This window comes from Lycium barbarum, chromosome 3 (genome assembly GCF_019175385.1).
Source record: "Lycium barbarum isolate Lr01 chromosome 3, ASM1917538v2, whole genome shotgun sequence".
Lineage (NCBI taxonomy): Eukaryota > Viridiplantae > Streptophyta > Magnoliopsida > Solanales > Solanaceae > Lycium > Lycium barbarum.
Window position 1 is genome coordinate 124876918 of NC_083339.1, and position 21328 is coordinate 124898245.

General features: G+C 36.1%; 1 protein-coding gene across 2 annotated transcripts; it reads left to right on the forward strand.

Annotated features, from left to right (window-relative positions):
• The first annotated feature begins 3915 nt into the window (after window positions 1-3915).
• Window positions 3916-6832, forward strand: LOC132632278 (probable folate-biopterin transporter 7). 2 transcript variants are annotated; one of them, XM_060348151.1, is made up of 2 exons: window positions 3916-4448; window positions 5419-6832. In XM_060348151.1, the coding sequence occupies exons 1-2, from the start codon at window positions 4157-4159 to the stop codon at window positions 6477-6479; spliced, it is 1353 nt and encodes a 450-aa protein (XP_060204134.1). In that variant the 5' UTR covers window positions 3916-4156; the 3' UTR covers window positions 6480-6832. The 2 variants fall into 2 exon arrangements, with proteins under 2 accessions (XP_060204134.1, XP_060204135.1); XM_060348152.1 differs by having other exon boundaries at window positions 4316-4448; window positions 5430-6832.
• Window positions 6833-21328: the final 14496 nt, after the last annotated feature.

Here is a 21328-nt window from a genome sequence, read left to right on the forward strand (position 1 = left end):
TCATTCCACGGATTTAAAAAATGAAGAGAACAACTACTAGAAATAAAGTCTTTTTTTAGAGTTTTGATTTTTCAGATGGTCACTCAATATTTATTTGATAATCAATGGTAAATTTATGAGTAATAGGATAAATCCACTGAATGGGAAGACTACTGCATGGAGTATTCCATTTTTCAGGATTTATCGCTATTGTACATATTATCTTAATCTTCGGATTTTTCATTTACTATTTGAATCTAGCTTCACTAACGCTCGGCTAAGTCTTGAACCTTCGCGCTGACCGTTCGCTTTCTCAGTAGCAAAAGCGCTTCTCTTTGCCCCTTAACCTTAAGAAGGACAAGAAAGAGATTATTGGTTTTCTTGCTCCCGCTTCCTCATCTGCGCTCATCAAGCCCTATAGTTGATCTGCCACAGATTGAGGCATATCTTTTGGAGATGGTCACGTCAGCGGCGGCAAGTGGATCATTCATGCGTTCCTTGATTCCTTCAACTTCCAATAATAATAAGGAAAACATAACATATTGTCCTCTGTTTTGACAAAAGAAAAGATATAAGGAAAAGACAATATATTGACACATGGCACTCAATTAAAGATTGGGACCAAAAATTTCAGATTTCATATATGGTGTCAATGGTTTTGTAAAAACCGACTTAATCGACCAAATCGAACCGATTATTAGAATTTTCAATAAAACCAACGGTTTTTTCCTAATGTTGGTTTCAACTGAAGCTTCTAGGCCTTGTCGGTCACTTGCATTTTGTTTTGTTGCTTTATTATTTTGAACTCAGGTTTACTTTTAATTTATTATTAAGATAAAAAATATCCACTAAGCATTCTTAGTGGTTGCCCAAAAAAAAATAAAAAATTCTAACCGTACCAAAAAATTGGGTAAATTTTTTATTTTATAAAAATAAATAGAAAAAATATCGAACCGCACCGAATATATTTATATGTGTAAAATATATTTTATATATTAAGTTTAAAATTAATAAAACATTAAATTTTTCGTCTTGTGCCTGGGGTGATGGAAATGACTACAAGTCGACGACAAGTAATTAATACTGAAGTCTCAACTCTGAAACCTGTTATGTTACCCCTATTGAAACTAATTAATTCTAGCACCTCGAGTAGTAACTACTAAATTACAAGGTATTCCAATGATCTTGAGTAGCAAGCTACAAGCTAAGGTATTAGATATTTTTCCTTTCATATGATTTAAATTCTTTTATTGGATACCGAATGTTATTAGACTTAATTCTTGTGTCTCATCTTGATTGATTACTTCCAGCTCGTGTGATCTAAATTTTTTGTCTTTATTTAATATTATCTTACAGTACTATAAAATAGTGGGATGGATCTCTATTCTTATTTTCTTGATTCTTTACTTTTTCTTGATTCTTTACTTTTTAAACAATAAAATATCAGGAGAGTTTTGCCAAAGTCTTATACAAGTATGCATGGTACCGTGTACAACTTCTACGAGTTAATTCCCTAAATGATCATCCAAGTTTAGGGAATTGCCTCCAAATATCACTTTTGTTTCTTTTAGGACAACGGAGTCACTCAACTATCACTATTTTCTTCAAAATATACTAAACACCTCAAAAGTCTCATTTTCTCCTAGTTGGCATGCCATGTCATTGAAGCCAATTGTTTGAATAATATACCTATTTAACTCATCAAACTCATTTAACCAAATTCATATTTCATACTCAATCAAATATGACCCGGATAAAAAACAGCAATTGAATTAAATCATACTTTCTATTAAGCCACTTTTTCAAATTAAGATTCTTTTATCTTAATTCAAATATATTATCTTTCAATTTAAATTAAAATTCAAATATTTTTAAATATCATATTTTTTCCAAAATTCTCTTACCCGTTTAATCTGATAGATATTTGTTAAAAAGATTGTTGAAATTACACACAAAATTTGGCAGTTTTTCCTTACATCTTCTATTGCATTGAAAAAAAAAATATGTTTTACTATAATTACGGTAGCCTATAGATTTAGAAAAAAGAAGAAGAAACAAAGTATTAACTACTATTTGGGTAAACACATAAGTATATACATCTTCTATCGCACTGGAAATGAAAGAAGAAGAAACAAAGTAACTATTTATGTAAAGAAAAAAAAATCTAATTAAAATTTAGGTTAAAAATTAAGAAACAGGTCAGCGAATTTGTAAAAAGTGAGTGGGTTGATTTTTCAAATTAAATAACATATGCGGCCAATCATAATAAGCCATATGATTTTTTTAAATTGAAAAAAAAAATTGGATCATATTTGATTAGGTATAAAATATGAATTTAGTTAAATGGGTTTGATGAGTTAAATAAGTCTATTATTAAAAAAAAAGGCTTTAATGACATGGCATGTCAACTAGAAGAGGAGAGTTTTTGAGATGTTTAGTATATTTCGAGGAAAATAGTGATAGTTGAGTGACTTTGTTGTCCTAAAAGAAACAAAAATGATATTTGGAGGCAATTCCCCAAACTTGGGTGGTCATCTAGGGAATTGACTCCAACTTCTATTTGTGACTTTTATATGACATTTTCTTTTTTACAATACCGAAAAATTAATCGAACCGTACCAATGCCGGAAAAAAAATTGAGATGATGGGACGGTTTCGAAACGTCTAATTTTGGTTATACAAATAAAATAACCAAAAAATTATTATGATATAAATTTTATAAAATAATCGCTCGAACCGTACCATTGACAACCTACACTTTTACGCACTCATCTTTTGAGTTAAACATGAGTCTACCATTTTATAAAAGTGGTGTAGCTTAAACAAACTCTGAAAATATTGAGTGTGTAGAAGGTTATCTATATTGCTATATTTAATAAAGGGAAAATAACATTGTATGACAATTTGAAGAAAATATTTACTCGGATTAGCCCATGTTTATTTTCTTACAATATTTACTCGGATTAGCCCATGTTTATTTTCTTACTCGCTATAGCCGTTATTTTTGCAGGCGAGAGGAGAAGCGAACGAAATTCGATTTAGAGGCGAGGGGATTGGCTGTACCTTGCAATGGCTGGGGTGGTTGCGATTGCGGCAGCATAGGGCCAACCATAGTTGACGGCGATCGGAATTCGATTTAGAGCAAAACCCTAATCATGAAAAGCTTCGTTTCAGTTGATCGGAGTTCGGGTCAACGACGGCGAATCATATCTAGGGTTTCGGTTAAGTGTTTATAAACACCTCTTATACACTATTGTACACTTTTATACGGTGTAGAAGTGTGTATAAACACCTCTTATACATTATTTATATGTATAAACACCTTTTGTATAAGTTTATATATTATTGTATACTAGTGTTATACATTATTATACACTTTTCTACAGTAAAAGTATAAAGTTGTATATTGTTATATAATGTTGTATACCGTGAAAAAGTAGCTATACGGGTATAATTTAAAAATATGATTGAAAAAAATGTAATTTTATATGCTGAATTGTACATTATTAAAATTTTCCCTTTAATAAATGTATCAGAAAGATGTGATCTCAAATTCCAGAGGACAAATTATGTATTCTGCCTAGAAATAATATACTATATAAATTCTTTATACATCAGTCCATGTGACAACTACATCTGACTTGTTAACGAATTAAGGTTGCCCCCATGAGAAGCAAATGCTTATGTAAGTATGGTCCGAGGTGTAACATGCTTAAAGGCGCAACCACCGTCACTTTTTACCTAACTTTGTATCCGCAAATGAATTATTGGGATCTTAACACTACCTTTTACTCACTTTATGTATTTTATTTATAAAATATCTGAATATCCCCACAAAAATTGAAAAAAAGATACTTCACGTAGTAGTAAAATAGGAAAGACAATAAAATACGAATCTTCCTTAACATACCGCCACGTTTCTATATCTAGAAACTTTGGCAAATCTTGCCACCCATTCACACTTCCCCAAAAAATTACTTTCCTGCCACTGTCTTGGATCGGACACAAATCTTGAAATCATACCCATTGTTGCTGCTAAAGCTTTTACCCATTGAATCTTTTTCAAAGGTAGCACCTTTTTAGGTTCTTGATACCTTACTGTATTAACAATCACACAGATTCACAGTATATATATACCATCAAATCAAGTTAATCTCTTTAAGAGGAATAAATAATTATGATTTCATCTGATAGTATTAGAGAAAGAGGGAGAAGAAAAAGAGATGGTGATAGTGATGTGATGAGGAAATTGTTGTTAGGGTTAGGGTTCTTGGTGCAAGGATTTAGGTGTTTCCCATGGATGGCAGTTAATTTTTTCCTTAAAGATGGGCTTAAAGTGGACCCTTCTACACTTCAGATCCTTCAGAGTTCTGCTAATTTACCTATGGTGGCTAAGCCCTTTTATGGAATTATATCTGATTCTTTTTACATTTTTGGACAGCACCGTGTTCCTTACATTGCCATTGGAGGTGCATCTACACTCTCTCATATTGCTTGTTTTACTTAGCACTGTTTTGTTCTCTTTTATTGGTTTATTGTTAGTGATAACTACTTGCTTGTGGCATGTACAGAGTGTTTTGGTGTAATGTGATGTTTCCATTGTTCACGGTCAAATTGATCATGTAAATGAACTTGTATAGGATGTGGTTAAGGACAAGCAGTGAATGCAAAATAGAAGAAAAGACTGAAGAAGATCCTTTTTGGTACATAGCCACACTTTCATGTTCTACCTGGACTTTTAGTTTTGGCATCTTTAGGAAGTATGAATTTCTGCCATGTTATCTGCTCTATAGGTTGTATTTACTTTCTAGAATTTTCTATGATACACCAGAAATTAGATGTTGACTGAATTTGAAATTGAAAAAATCCTTGTTCTGTTGCAAAAGTTGGGAACTTGATCTTGTAAGTACGATGAAGATATCACCATCGTCAATTGCCTACTTCCCTTTTTCCAGAGCAGAAAAAAGAACAAACTGGATGCGGTTTAGGACAAGATTTGAAAAGAAAAAGGATCCTTTTTAATACGCGGCTACACTTTCATGTTCTACCAGGATTCTTAGTTTTTTGCGTCTTAGGAAATATGAATTTCTGCCAAGTTATCTGCTCTATAGGTTGTATATACTTTCTAGACTTTTCTATGATCCATCAGAAATTAGATGTTTACTGAATATGAAAGTACAAAATTCCTTGTTCCGTTGCAAAAGTTGGGAACTGATAATATCTTTTATCAATAAGTAAGTTAGTTATTAAGAATTCTATGCAGTAATCCTCTGGTAAGAGGAGAAGGAAAAGAATAGGAGAGTTCTGTTATTGGTTCTTTGCATTGTGTTGTGGAGGTTGACCAGAATATAAGTTTTCTAGAAATAAGCCATGTTATAGTTAACTGTAGGCACACCAATCAATATGCATTTGGGCTTACTGGCTAATACCTTGGTGCAGCTTTTTTGCAGGCAATGTCATGGATTGCTATATTCCTCTCCCCTTCAAATATTTCCTTTTTCACGATCACTCTGTATCTTCTGCTTGGGAACTTGGGTGCTTCAATAGTTGAGGTTGCCAACGATGCCATGGTTGCGGAGTTAGGAAAACCACCTATATCTTCATCCAAAAATAGCCAACAATCTTCGTCAGGCCAGCTCCAGTCATTTGTTTGGATTGCCTCTTCTGTTGGTGGAGTTCTTGGTAACCTTGCTGGTGGTATTGCCATTGATCGTTTTTCCCCTCAAGTGATGTTCCTTATGTTTGGCATTCTCTTAAGTATTCAATTTCTGGTTACAAGTTTTATTCACGAGAGCTCCTTGGACCTTCCCAAGAGTCCATCGAATCGAGGTATCAAAAAGCAACTTTCAGAGCTTCTAGTTGCATTGCAGAAACCGGAGATCTATTATTCCATTACCTGGTTTGCAGCTTCTCATGCAATGATTCCAGCACTTACAGGGACGATGTTCTATTACCAGACACAACATTTAGGAATTGAATCATCAGTGTTGGGTATATCTAAAGTGTTTGGGCAGGCTGGAATGCTGTTGTGGGGTATAATCTACAACAAGAACCTCAAATCAATGTCTCCTAGGAAGCTAATCGTAGCAATTCAGGCTACTATGGCTGTTTTCATGTTTTCGGATTTCTTATTCGTGAAAGGTGTATACAGGACGTTCGGTGTTCCTGACTCATTATATGTGGTGCTCTTCTCCGGATTACTGGAGGTTCTTTACTTCTTTAAGATCTTACCATTCTCTGTTGTTATGGCCCAGCTTTGCCCCCCGGGATGTGAAGGATCTGTAATGGCATTTATCATGTCTGCCTTAGCTCTAGCTATTATTATAAGTGGTTATCTTGGTGTCGCGCTGTCATCGTTTGTCCAGGTGACAGGGAACGACTTCTCAGGCCTACAACATGCCCTGTTAATACAGGCCGTATGTACATTGTTGCCGCTTTATTGGTCATCGTGCATACCTGATGGTAATGTCAAGCCTAAAACCAAACCAAAAGAAGGTTGATCAGCTGTAAAAGTGAGTGACAGTCAATTCAGCTCAGCAGTAGTTCAAACTTACCTTCCCCTCGGCCTTCTCCAACTTGTTACGACTATAGTTATCGTTCCAGAAGGATCTCATTCGAAAATTTGGGAGGAAATTCACTTTATAATACATATAGAGTTTACGTAGAGTTTACATACGTGAATACCTTATAGTTTAGGTTTTTGGTTAGTGCTATTCAAACTTCAAAGTTTAGCGTTGTGTGTCTTGTATTAGCGTTCATTATTTAATAATTTAATTGTTTGTGGTTTTAGCTACAATTGGCCTCGTTGTTAATCTAGTTTTCAGTTCAAATAAATTCTGTACACTTTTTGAGAGTTGGGATCGGCTTATACAATTCCTGCGAGATGCAGTTTCGTGTTTGGGATCGGTTTGTACAATTCCTGCCAGATGTAGTTTCGTGTTATCAATTGTAGATTATTTTTTATGACGGATTTATTTCTAAGGCTAGTGAGCCTTTTATTTGTCTTAGAATACATAATTTAGTGTAAGAACGCAGCGGATTCAAGTACGGTATTTAGAGCGTAGTAGTTGTTGCCTTGTTGCCAGGGATGGTGCACTGACAAGTCAAATTTTCTTAGGAGTTGTCGAAATTTAAGGCAATTAATAAAGCAATTGGCCATGTGAAACTTGGTTCAAGTTTTAGGAGAGGAGAAAAATTAAGTGATTTTTTTACTATCTAAATGGAGAGATGTTAATAGAATTGCGGGAGCTCAATAGAACTCGAGGAATTCTATGCAGATACTTCGACAACTGTGTACAAGTCATTTGACTGAATTACCCAACTAACTAATTCCGAACAACCTGCTGACATGACTAACTAACTAATTGAAACAGTTAACTAATTTTTAAACTTCAACTAACTGTTAACTAACTTTGTGACTTCAATTGTTATAGACTGATTCATGTATCAATATTCCCCTCATCAAGAGATCCTTGACCTCAAGGATCAAATTGAGGAAACCTTGTCTTAAGATTGTTGAAAAATTCCCAAGTAGCATTGTCTTCAGGTAATTCTTGCCATTTGACCAGTACTTGAGCTACAGCCTTATTCTCACGTTTGACCATCCTTCTTTGTAAGATAGCTTCAGGTTGAGGGCAACTAGGACCAGCAATGTCAACAGCTGGTAAAATAGAAATTTGATCTGGTACTTGTTACACCTCGTAGTTTTGTACGTTGAGATTGGTCGTATGTTGGTCCTAGTGTTGGACACCGAAGTTATCTTCAAGGATAAGTGAGATTAGACATGCCTATCTTATGGTTATGAGTGTTTAAGTTCATGTTTAGTAATTTATGGAAGGACTGGAGAATAAGTGAATCGAAGAGAATACGTTTCGTCGAAGTTCTATTTTAAGATTGAATTATACGGACTGTATCTTAGGGAATATGGACCGTATTTTGTGATATGGACTGTATTTAAGGATATTAAATTGAGCAGAGAAGGCAGATACTCGGTTGAGCAATACGGACCATTATACGGTCTGTATAAAATTATATGGCCAGTATATAACTTTATACGGCTAGTAGATACAGACCGTATTTTTTTTTTTTTTTAATAAAGTCCACTAGGCTTTGGCCTAGGCTGATTTTATATATTTTTTTTTCAAAAACAAATCCCAAAAGTCTTTACAAATGTAGCCAAAGGCTAATATGAAATGAAGAATTAAACTAATGATCAACTTAGGATTTATAGATATCCTAAGTTGATATTACAAATAACTAACCAATAATCTAAATAATAAAGCAACTAGAACTGCTCCAAAGATTGTGTGAACTGCTCCAATGTCTTGTGAAGATGTAACTTGCATAAGCCCAATACATTTTCCAAGTACTGTCTCCCCCTCAGTGGAATGAGTACCATAGAGTACTAATACCACTACTGAGGAAGATTCAATAAGTAGATCATGTATGACCTTATAAAATTCTGCAAATTTGCAAAGTTTACCAATTACACCACCAAATGTATCATGTATATCATTAATATATTTGTGTATATCGGTCTCAGAACTCCTGCAAAGATTCATGTGTGTAATAATGACGCCCTTACAAACCATCAGTGTGAAAGATACCGGTCCTAGCCGACAGTATACAGATGATATACTGCAATATACATGAAGTATATTGCAGCATATACCCAACCTGCAAACTGTAGTAGTACCAGCAGTAACACCAGCAACACTAATCTGGCAGTTGTGTATTTTCTTGCAGTGTTGCTCATCATGCTAGTACCTATATGTACAGCATCAGCAGCAGCAGTGCACTACCTCCTTCTATCATTTTCATCCTCAAACAATGCCACCAGCTCAATGCATGATCAAGTGAACCAACTCTGATGTAGCAACAACATTCCAAGTGGAGCAAAAAGTGTGCCAAATCATTTCCACAGGTGATAAGATCATTGACACAGCTGATTGCCTTTGTGAGTAATCTGATGACGTCCTTATTGTCTTTAATGATGCCAGGTCCCAGTTTTACCCACTTGAAAATGCAACCTGCAGAAAACCAGTTCTGCAGCCCTTCGTAGCACTGCACATCTGTAGCCGTATATTGCACTGCTTTTTCTAGCTGGTGTAAACTACAGTACTTGCTCAATCTTCAAGCTGTAGTGTTTCCTTTCAGTTGCTGTATGTATCTTGCAGCCTTTGTTTATTTTTTCTCAAATTACATCACCTCTTTTCCTCATTATTGACAGATCAGTGATGCAACCATCTTCCAGCTTTCGTGTCCTCCTTTTGTTCCTGTGAGTCCATGCTAAGCCTGCACTCTCTTTGCCAAGGAACCTGCAAAACAGAAACCAGTGTGAGTAGATAAAGTACCATCATGTTCTCTTCCCATAGGACTTGAACATGATGGCAGTGATCCCTATTTCTCTCCACCTCAACACCCTTGTGTCTCCATGTTAACTACTAATTCCTGCTGATGACTTATTCTCACACCAACAGTCTTTTCAACATGAAGCTCCTAAGTGCCTAGTTTCCACCTATTGAAAACCAGCATTGCACCATACCATCTATGCTTGTTTCCTGATCTTACCAACTGCCCTTATCCACCAAATAATTGTGCTAGAGTACACACAATATTCACTGAGCTGCTGCTTACCAACTGCTGCACATGGCAGTGCTGTTTTCCATCAGCACTATACCAGCAATTAACTCCACATCTTCAACACATCAGTTCCCCTATACCTAGAATCAGGTTATCCACCTAGAACAGTTGTAAATGAATGGTTCCAGCAATCTATATCTTCCCATCAAGCGTTTCCCACCAAAAAACCATATTTCCCATTTTGCCCCTGCTCATGAAAAAACAGTCTTGATAGTCCAAACCATCAGGTTCTCTATACAACATATTTGTAAATGATTGTATAAATAATTATCCATCATCCTAGCAGACTTTTCGACCTAAAAAGCCATATTTCCTATTTTGCCCCTCATTAAGAAAAACCAATGAAATCCACCCTTCTCCTACTTATTGTCAAATTATCAGTAACACACTGATATCCTGTCAATAAGCAGATCTTCAGACCACATCCTAACTCCAACATTCATCAATATCTCTTTTGAGTTCTAATTCTCAAATAGGGACACTACAACTTGTCACTATTGAGAATCTTTCTTCCTATTGGATCCAGATCTACAAAAGAATTCGCAATCACCTCCCCATGATCGAGGGCATAATTAGCCAAGTGATCAGCTAATTGATTGCCCTCTCTCATGATATGCAGCACCTGGACATCAGCATTATCAATAATCTTCAAAATCTCCTCTACAACAAAGGCTATATTCCAAGGGGGTTTCCACTGCCTTTCCAAAATGTTTTTCAATAAGAGTGAATCAGTCTCCAATATGAAAGAATACACATGTTGAGATAGACAGTATCTTGCAGCTTCAAGAAGTGCCCTAGCCTCACTTTCAGTGTTTGTACTATCCTCCATTTCCTTTGCCCTTGCATGCACCAACTCTCCTTTATAATTTCTCACACAGAATGCAAATGAGCTTCTCCCGGGATTCTCCCTAGTAGCACCATCAGTGTTACACTTCAAGCATTCTTCCGGAGGTAAGTTCCACCAAACCTTAGTAACTTGTAACTTTGGAGTAAAATTCTCTAATATTCTCAGAATTTCAGACCACCTATGAGGCACTGTTTGAATACCTGGTTTCCTCAACTTCACCAAATGCTGAATATTGGTAGAGGCTTGATATATGATCCTGCTGATGGAAACCTTGTTCCTATGCTTATGCCCATTCCTCTTCTTCCATAATTCCCAGACTATAATAGAAAGAATAGCATAAAAAAATAAGTTTCATTCTAGGCAGCACATCAGCAGACCACCACTTCACAATCACTTGATGCAAATGCATTCCTTCTATATTGATACCAGCAGCAGCACAGAAATAAGACTATGTTCTCTGAGCAGTTTCACATCTTAGAAAAATGTGAGGTACAGTTTCTTCCTTAGGTGATGCACAACAAGAACACATAGATGGCATATGATATCCCCAGCCCCTGATCACATCATCCAATGGAACTTTGAAATGCCACACCCTCCACATCAAGAATGATATTTTAAATGGCAACCCTTTCACCCATATCTTCTTGTAAACATCCCTTTTTTTCTCCTTTGCTTCTGATATACTCCCATGCAGACTTGACAGTAAACTCTCCGTTGGTTTCAAGCATCCACCAAGGTTTATCTAATTCATCCCCTCTAGCAGGTGGTTGCACATCATTCAATATATAATCAGCAATTTCTTCAGGCAAATTATTTCTGATAGCAGGCTCATGCCACCTACCTTCTGTCACTATATCAGAAACATTATTAATTGCCTCATTGCAGTAAAAATCAGTAGGTGTAAGGAAATAAAGAGGGCCTAAACCAGTCCAGTTATCAAACCAGAACAGAGAAGACCCCATTCTAAGTTGCCACCATATCTGATGATCAATCAAATCTCTTGCTTGAAGAATTTTCCTCCATATATGTGAACCTTGTTTCCATGGCACCAAAATAGGATTGTTCTTCTTCAAATACTTGTTGCTCATGAAAGAACTCCACAAAGTTGGTTTGGTTCTAAAATTCCACCATAACTTAGCCATTAATGCCATGGACATGTCACTAAGCGATCTAAAACCCAAACCACCTTCATCACAAGGTAAGCAAACAGTATCCCATCCAGCCCAATGTCTATTCCGTTCACCAATTGTGTTGCTCCAAAAAAACTGAGCAAATTGACACCCAATTTTGTCCCGCCTCTCCTCCGCAATACCTATTTACGCTTCTAATATTTTGGCAAATTAAAAAATATATTTGTATTTTTTACTATAATTATTAACCTCTTATCAATAGCAGCGTTTCATTATTCTATTACAGTTACTAGCTATTATTATTATTATTATTATTATTATTATTATTATTATTAGTTCAAATACGAGCCCAATTCACCCCCAATATTTTCAGATTAACCCAAAATAATTTTCATAGGCCACTACCCATTTTAATACCCAGCCCAACACCCTATTCATATACAACCAGCCAACATTTTAATTCAACTCAGCCCATTATTTAAACTATACCCAACCCACACCACCGACCCGCCCCGCCCCTTCCACTTAACAAAGGAAACCCATTAGGGTTTCCTTCATTTTCTCTTCAGCCGAGCCGCCCCCCTTCTTTCTCACTTCTCTCCTCTCTCTTCCACTCTCTACCCTACCCCTTCTCTCTCTTCCGCTCCTCCTCGCTCCCACGTTGCCACTGCCACCCCCATTCCTTCCTGTTCCCCACGCCGCTGTCACCCCCACTTCGTCTTGTCCCCCCGCTCCTCTCTCTCTTCGTCACAAGAAACCCTAGCTCGCAACTATAAATAGCAGTCCTTGCATTCATTCAAGGGGGGTTCTTTTTGATTCATGAAATTCTCCAAGAACTGAAGGGTTGGGAGACGGAGAAATCCCTCACAAAGAGATAGTTTTTTTTTTGGGGGGTTATTGAAATCCTCTACGAAGAGAGATTTTTAAAACCGCAGAAACTCCCCTAAGAATCAAAGTTCTCGAATCGCAAAATTTCCTTTGAAAATACAAGTTTTTATTTGTTCCAGTTCCCTTTTAAAGGATCGGCTTTTAATTTGCTCGATATCGTCACAAAAAATATTATATCCTTTTCTGTTTTTGTTGTGGGTGTTCGTTTGAATCCGAGCATACGCAAGTTCGAATTTCAAAGTGTTTCGAGTGTAGATTGGAAGATTCGCACCCACTTCGCTGCACCCGAAGAAGGTGATTTCTCCTCCTTTAAGCCATTTTGCTTACAGTCGGGTCTATATGTATGCCTATTCTATGTGGTGTTTAGACGAGCTCGTTTTAGTTTGTTTGTGTGCGGATTTTATTTCCTGTTTATTATGTGTTGGTCAACATTTGTGATTGATTGTTAAAATTAATGGTTAGTTTAGCATTGTTAGCAGCTTTAGCATTATAAGTCTGTTCCGTTTTAGTTTAATATAGTGTCGTTTGCTTATATGTTAGTTTAGCTGCTATTGAATTATTACTTTAATGTAGTCCAGTTTTCAGATTGGTGTTAGTTTTTGTCGTTATGATTAGTCTTTAAGTATGTTGTTAGTTCTTATGTGAGTTTGGATATCATTTAACCATGTTGTTTATGGATGTTGTCCATGTGTTTACATTTTGGGTCGTGCTTAACTGGTTGTCGTTTGTTGCACTATATGTTTAATAAAATGATTATATGGTTCATCATTTGATTCATTAGTACGTCTAGTCTGAATCAATGATTCAAGTTCGAGCTAGTGGTTGCTAGGCTTATGAAATTGAAATGAAAGGAATTCTGTCTACTTTATCCCTCATATTCCAACATGCTCAAAAAGTTAAAATATGGTTGTTCTTTTCTCATACTTGAATGTATAGTTAGGCAGTCAGTTTTAGTTATGATAGCAAATTGATATTTGAATTGGTTTTCTTGAAAATCCCTTAAATATGTTATGTCACCACAGATAGGATATTATTAAATAATTTTCTTAAGCCCAAGTATATGTTCGGTTGAGATTCTAACCTGTCCAAATTTAAAAGAGTTTGCCTCATCTCTCAAACTGAAACATTGTGTTTGAAGACTTTATTGGTCAGCCTATTAAGTGTTTATGTCAAATCTAGATTAATGAGTGTTGGATTTGATCATTATGGTTAAATATACATTAGGTAATGCATAAACTTTCCTATTTGACACCATGATTAAGTGTATTCAGCTCTTTGTCCTTTTTTTCAACTAGTGTATGAATTGATTTTGACTGCCTGAGACATGTCTGTACCTGTTTAAATTAAGTTAGAGTCATCTGTGACCTAAGTGTTTGACCTACAAAAATGATTTCTCTGTGGTAGGTTGCTTGAGTCAAGAAATGTTCTTAAAATGTGTTGTTTGGTTTGCTGTCGTAGTATCACAAGTCTCAACAACAAATGTGTTATTCTTAAAATGTGTTGCTGTTTGGTTTGCTGTTGTAGTATCATAAATATGGAGCCTATGCCATTTGGTTTGTTGTTGTAGTATCACAAATATGAAGCCTATATTTTCTGTTGGATTCAAACCATTTATCACTTGCCTGTCTGCTAAAAGGATTTAGTTTGTCATGTGATGCTAGCCTATAAGTGTGTTGCCTGTCCCATTCTACCTGCATTAAGACTATGAATCCATGCATACACCATTAATTTACTCATTCTTAGTTTCAGCAGGACCCCATCAGAGATCCATTCAGCTTATTAGCGAATACCACGTAACTGTTGAACACCAGTATACTTATGTGGTCTTATCTAGTTGAAAATGGTTATCAAAGATTCCTAACTAGGTTAAAAGTGATTGTAAGTTCGAGTCCAAAATTCTACGTATTCATAGCATCTTCGAATGAGTCTCGGGCGTGTCTTAAGCTTCATTGTTAACTAATTAATGTTGAATTGTTCAACCCCTGCTGAGATCAGAACTTTTTTTTCCCTCCTACAAATAATTTTGCCTCTGAAATACCATATGACTATACTGAAAAAAATGTATCTTCTTTTTACTTAGGTCTGAACTTGTTATTCGCCTCATTAGAGTGGTTTAACTTTTGGGTATACAGTCATGTTTACATTAATTAAAAAGGGTGCAGATTTGTTTTGTTTACGTTAATTAAAATAGATATTTGCATCCTATGTGTTTTGTTTGTTGGTTAGTCATATGGGTCTCAGAATGTATTTTTGCACCAGGGAGCATATTGATAAAGCTTGCTTGCATACTTTACCCACGTGGTTTATGTCCATGTTTCGAAATAACTCCGCAACATTTGCTTAATTGAGTCTATATATACTACGTGTATCTTGAGATTTATTGGGTATATACTGCTCCTTTGCTGGACCGGTTGTGACTTTATTTTGTCCAAAACATGAAACATGCATAGATCTGATTTCGTGTAGGGATATGCTCGTGTATGGACAATTAAATTTAATTTTCTTATTGTTATGTGATGGTATTTGAAGTTTCTTTCTGTGAGTTATGAATTTTGCATTGGTAATTATCTTGATCATGCACTAATCTTTTTCCTTTCATTTTATGCATGACCATCGCATACGAGTCCGAGGGACTCGTCTTCCGCATTCGGTGTTGGGCCAAGGCCCAACGAAATACAATTTCCCCTTTCTATCCAGTTGTGTCCGCAGCAAAGGAAACAAAATATTGGGCTGTTGGCCCAGGCAAACAACAACAGATTGCAACAGCTCCCTTAAAAATGGGCTGAACTATCCCAGCAGCATTATGGCTATCAGTCCGAAAATGGGCTGAGCCCATTTAAATTATCTCTTCCTCTCTTTATTTTGTGCATATTAATTTGTATTATTCAACTAACTCTTTGTTTGTTTTGTTTATTAGTTTAGATAAATCCTAATTAATTAGTAGGTTTAGTTTTAGTAATGGGTAGTTAGTTTAAGGAAGACTAACAATTAATTCCATAAGCTTTATTCTCTTCTTTTCATGTTTTATTTTATTTGGAATAGTTGATTTGCAAAATAGCATGACTATATATTTCGAGTTAAGAGAATCATATTTTATTCTTACTATCCTAGAAATTCCAAAACGTCACTAATATGTAAATATAAATTCAAGTATATTTTATAAATAGCTCTTCAAGTTTGAATCAATCATGCATATTTTAGCTAAGCATAGTTAATAAGAAATAATAAAAAGAAAAAGAAAAACTCACTTCCTCTTGAATCCTATTCATAAACCTAGATTTTCCTACATTGCTATATTCATATAACATAATTTATCCAAAGTTCAAAATTGCTAAATCTTTCCTCAAAAGCTATTATTTATGGGCAAAATATCATATTTTCATCAAATCTCACCTTCGAATAGCATTTTACTATATTTTCATTTAAAGTCTAAGCGACATTTATAAGTCTTATTTTAAAGTAGCGTTTAAAGTCCTCTTTTGTACAAATTATTATATTTTCCGTAAATCTTGACTAACATTATTTTTCTTTAAAATCTCAGCAATACTTGTAAGCTATTTTTATATTCAGCCTTAATTGATTAACCTAAGCTTGGCCAGACAACCGTAGTTAACGGATTCTAAAGGATGCCTAACCCCTTCCCTTTAGGATAATATAGAGCCCTTACCTGGAATCACATTGGTTAAGCAGACTATTAACGGAGGTTTAGTTTTAACTTTACCTTAGTTAATAAATTTGGTGTCCTAATTTACCGTTAAATTAATTAGGTGGCGACTCCTTAAAATAAAACATAATAGGAATCACCAATATGTTGTACTCCTAATTTAACCGGTTAAAATGGGGTATAACATTTATCACAAAGGAAGGTGGATCCACAACAGATATCAAGTGCATTGGCATAGCCTGTAACACATGTTTCAATAAAATAGCCCTTCCACCAAATGACAATAGCTTCCCTTTCCATCCCTGAAGCCTGTTTCTCACTTTAGTAATGAGCCCTGAATAAAATGACATCTTACTTCTTGCGTAATAAATAGGGCAACCCAAATACATCAAAGGAAATTCCTTCCTTGCAATGCCAGTAACTCTTTCTACCTTCTGAAACTCCTCCTCATTCACCCTATCATGCAAATAAACTGAACTTTTAGCCTTGTTTATCAATTGACCAGAAGCTTGTTCATATTCATTCAAAGCATTCATGATCAAACCCAGGGATATCTCACAAGCTGAAGAGAATATAATGGTATCATCTGCATAAGCTAAATGATTAATTTTTGGACTCCACTTTGGCAATCCAAATCCAGTAAACCACAAATTGTTATGCAATGCATTTAAGCCCCTAGACAACACCTCCGCAGCTATAATAAACAATGTAGGTGACAACGGATCCCCTTGCTTTACACCCCTAGTAGAATGAAAGAATCCAAGAGGCTGACCATTAATAAGCACAGAATACCAATTATTACCAATAATTTCATAAATCAGGCTTATAAACTGCTCACAAAATCCCATTTTCCTCAGAACATTTGTAAGAAAGATCCATCATAGTCTGTCATATCCAGTTTCATCATGACATTAGGAACAACAACATTGGCATTTTTCTTACCTTTATTTGTTCTGAGTCTAATATCAGTGATAATTTCTTGGGTCAGTAAAATGTTCTCCATAATGCTTCTCCCCCTCACAAATCCTGCTTGATTCTGTGAGATCAATTCAAGCAACAGGTTCACCATCCTCTCATGCACAACTCTAGAAAACACTTTATTCACAAAATTGCTCAAACTGATAGGTCTCATATCACTAAAAGTCTGAACATCCTTCTTCTTTGGTAGCAACACAAGATTAGTGTGAGTAATGTACCTTGGCAATTCAAAACCTCTAAAGAAGTCCCAAACCATGTTGAAGATATCATCACCAACAATATCCCAGCATGTTTGGAAAAACAGGCCCGTAAAACCATCAGGACCACCTGCACTTGCACTATTTAAACCAAAAACAGCCTGTTTCACCTCTTCCTTAGTAGGAACTGCAACAAGATCTTGATTCTGCTCATCACTAATCATGGAAGGAACATGTTTCAAGATGTCAAACTGTGTAGGAACCACAGTTTCATGAAATTGTGCCTGATAAAACCTGATAGCCTCCTCTGCAATCTCCTCCTCATTGTCAATCCATTGTCCATGAGAATTCTGTATTCTTTTCAGCTGCAACATTTTTCTTCTTCCATTCATATGAGCGTGGAAGAATTTGGAATTCTTTTCACCATCTTGAAACCAAGACATTCCAGCTTTTTGTTTCCAAAATTCCTCCTCCAAATGCAGTATTCTAGTAAGATCAGCCTCCACTTTCATGAGTTTCTCCCTGTTGGCATAAGAGGGATTTGACTCAAAAAGTGCTTCATGAACTTTGATAACTTCCTCAAGGTTTGTGATCTGCTGAAAAATGTCACCATAAGTGGACCTGCTCCATTGAGATAAAAGTTGTTTCATTTTTTTCAGCTTCACATTGAAAGTCATAAATGAATTAGCCTGCACATCTGTTTCCCAATTTTCCTTCACAACTTCCATAAATGTATCATGTTTAGTCCAAAAGTTAAGAAATTTAAATGATTTCTTAAACTGCTGAACTTGCTGCTTGCATTCTATCAACAAAGAAGAGTGATCTGAGCCAAGCTTGATCAAATGAGTGATTTCCAGGCCTGGAAACAGCTGCTGAAACTCAAAATTACCCAAGCACCTATCAAGCCTTTTGAATATACAATCATCTGCCCCTCTCCCATTCCACCATGTAAAAACACTTCCCTTGTACCCCAGATCCCACAATTCAATTCTTTCTATCCTATCACACTTAGCATAAACTAATGTGATAACCACCTCCATGTCAAGATCCCAGTTGTGTAACTTCAAAGTTAACTGTTGAACACTGTCTATAAAAACAGTGACTTCATATTCCTCATCCACAAATGCCCAAATCTTACCAGAAACATTGCACAAATCAGTCTCTAATCCCAACCTCCTCCTATAAGATTCTAACTTATAGGTTTGTTGGAAGGGTTCCATCAAACCTATAAGAGAGAACTTATATTTACTATGCATTGTCAAAAGCCTTTTAAAAGCTTTTTTAGTATTAACTGATCTGATATTCCAAATAAGTGCATTCATCATCACTATATTTGAGATTTAGATGCAGTTCTCCTTGTGTGCACCCCTTGAACTTGAGATGTTGTATTTTCCTTGTTTTGTTTCCTCCTTCTGCCAACACCTTTTTCAACCTGCTTTGGGGATAAATCACCATCCCTGGCTGCATTAAGGAAATTTTGTGCTGTAGATTCCTCATCCATGTCTATTTTATATTCCTCACCACCCACCACTTGCCACTTGCAAGTTCCCAGGATTGATATTTGCCACTTGAGTTTTCTTGGACTCCAGTTGCACCACATGCCTCTGACCATTGGTATCACATGCTGATGCTAGTAAACTTGCAGTTTTAGCCTTTAAAGCCTGGTTCTGCTTTTTGATGTTATGTTTAAGATCATTATGATGTGCTGTTGTATTGCTCTTATTCCTTTGTTGTTGCTGTACTTCTACACTCTTATCACTGCTTTTAGCCTTAGAATTAGATTGTTGCTGTTTTCCCAATTTTGTTGTAGGAGTGACATTATTCTGATTGCCACTATGATTACCTACACTTTGAACTGCTGAATCATGCAACTCCTCCTCTTCTTGGCTATATTCTTGCGTGTTATCTGAGATTTGCACCCTAATACCTTCTTGTGTATTAGTACCATTTTCTGTATATTTGACTGTAGACAGCTGCTGCTCCTGAGACTCACTTTGAGTTACATTCTTTGCTAGTACTGTGCATGCTTCTTGCCCTTTATGCATCTCAGTACCCCTTATCTGATTACCAACTGCATTAACTTGCTGATGTTTTTTGCCTGCAGACTTCAATGGAGCCATGTCCACTTCTTGACCGCTTGCAGTATCACTCTCAACAGGTGGAAAAACCTTCTGCTCATCATTAACAACTGCAGTTTCATTATGGATGGCCTCAGCAGCAATTGTATCTTTATCAAACATGGTTTGAACTTCCTAAGATGAAGTTATTGAATTAGAAGACTGATCACCTACTGCCTTATCTCCTGAAATCTCTTCCTCTTCAATTTTTTCTTCCACTTGGTCACTCCATAGCCTCCTATTCCCACTATTGCCATTTTCATTACCATAAGTAGTTGATGTAGCACCTTCACACACCTTGTTTAAAGTAACCAATTCTTCCATAGGTTTAGCAAAAACTCTCTCTACCCACTGCTTTGGTTTACTAGGAGATTTTCCCAGTGTAAATACAGCAGTATTCACATTAAGCGATTTCTCCAAAACTTCAACAGGTGTGGCACCTTCATGATCAAAGGAGAATGGAGTTAGCTGCTTTCCAACAATTCCAGTTCCTGAATTTAGCACCACTGATGCATCTGCTGCTACCAACTGCTTATTCACATTAGCCAAATCTTCAACAACATCATTATTTTCCCCACTTCCATCCTGTTCCTCTTCAGACCCACACTATGCATCAAATTTATTGGCCACTTGTACAGCATTAGAAACTGTAGCAAGTTGATTTCCTATATTCCTGTCACCACTCTTTGTAACTGTTGGCAAAGCATTTCCGTTAACCTGCATCTGTTCTTTTCCCTTTTTCCCCTTGTATAAATCATGTATATCACCAACAACTTTCCCACTTTGTAACAATTTGATAACACCTCTCTTGCTTTTGTTAAAATTTCTCCATCGATTAGGCCCTTGTGCATTAGAAACTGACCATTGTTTTTTCCTTTGACCGTGTCCTTAACATTATTTGCAGATACAGTTTGCTTACCTTTATCAACAGTGGATATATCTTGATTTCCTTCCACTCCATCAACTTCCTCATCACCTTCTTTATCAAGTAACAATTCTGGGTGCATTTTCCAACAAGTATCCTCATCATGGCCTTGCAAAAAACACTCTTTACAATACTTAGGTATGAAATCGTATTGTATCTTCGCCCATTTGGTTTTAATTTCTCCAGTAGCACTATTAATATCTTGAATAGCCACTCGCTTAGGATGTTCCTTCAATAAGTCAACCTCCACTTTGACACGCGCACAACTAGGTCGTGTCTTATTTTTGGTTGCCAAATCCAATGTTAATGGATTTCCTACTGCCGAAGCCATTGAAAACAACTGGTATTGACCAAAGTAATTCGACGCTAGAGTTGGGAATGAAATCTAAGCAATTGTCATGCTCGTTTCCTTCTCCGGATCAAACCATGGGTCCCATTTGAGTGTTCTTATCGGATAGGACCATTGCGACTCCTTTATCCAAAACGCAGGCTTGGACATGAGTGTGACATAGTCCTCAAACAACTCACACCTTATCAAAATGTGTCTATTACATAAAAAACCAATAGCAGCATCTGCTTTAAGTTCACATTGCCTAGCAAGTGTTGTACGTAAAAACTGCATGTCGGGCAATCCATACGTAAACTTACCAATAACTGCGTATTGTAATTTCTCCTGAATGATCATACGATCTATTTCTTCCATACTATACTGAATTGTTGGTTCCCCATGTATATATACGATGGGCTTAAAAAGAAAGGGAGATGTCATCACTATTTCGCCACTGTTTTCGCCATGAACAGTAGCACGTTGATCACTGGCATCATTTAAGTGCACTGGTTTGACCATATTTTTATGGCGGTGTAACTTTTTTTTTTATATGCCGACTTCTACTCATTTTTATTTCATTCCAACATAACCCTAAGTCCATGAAAGCTCTAGAACTCTTTCATAAACATATCT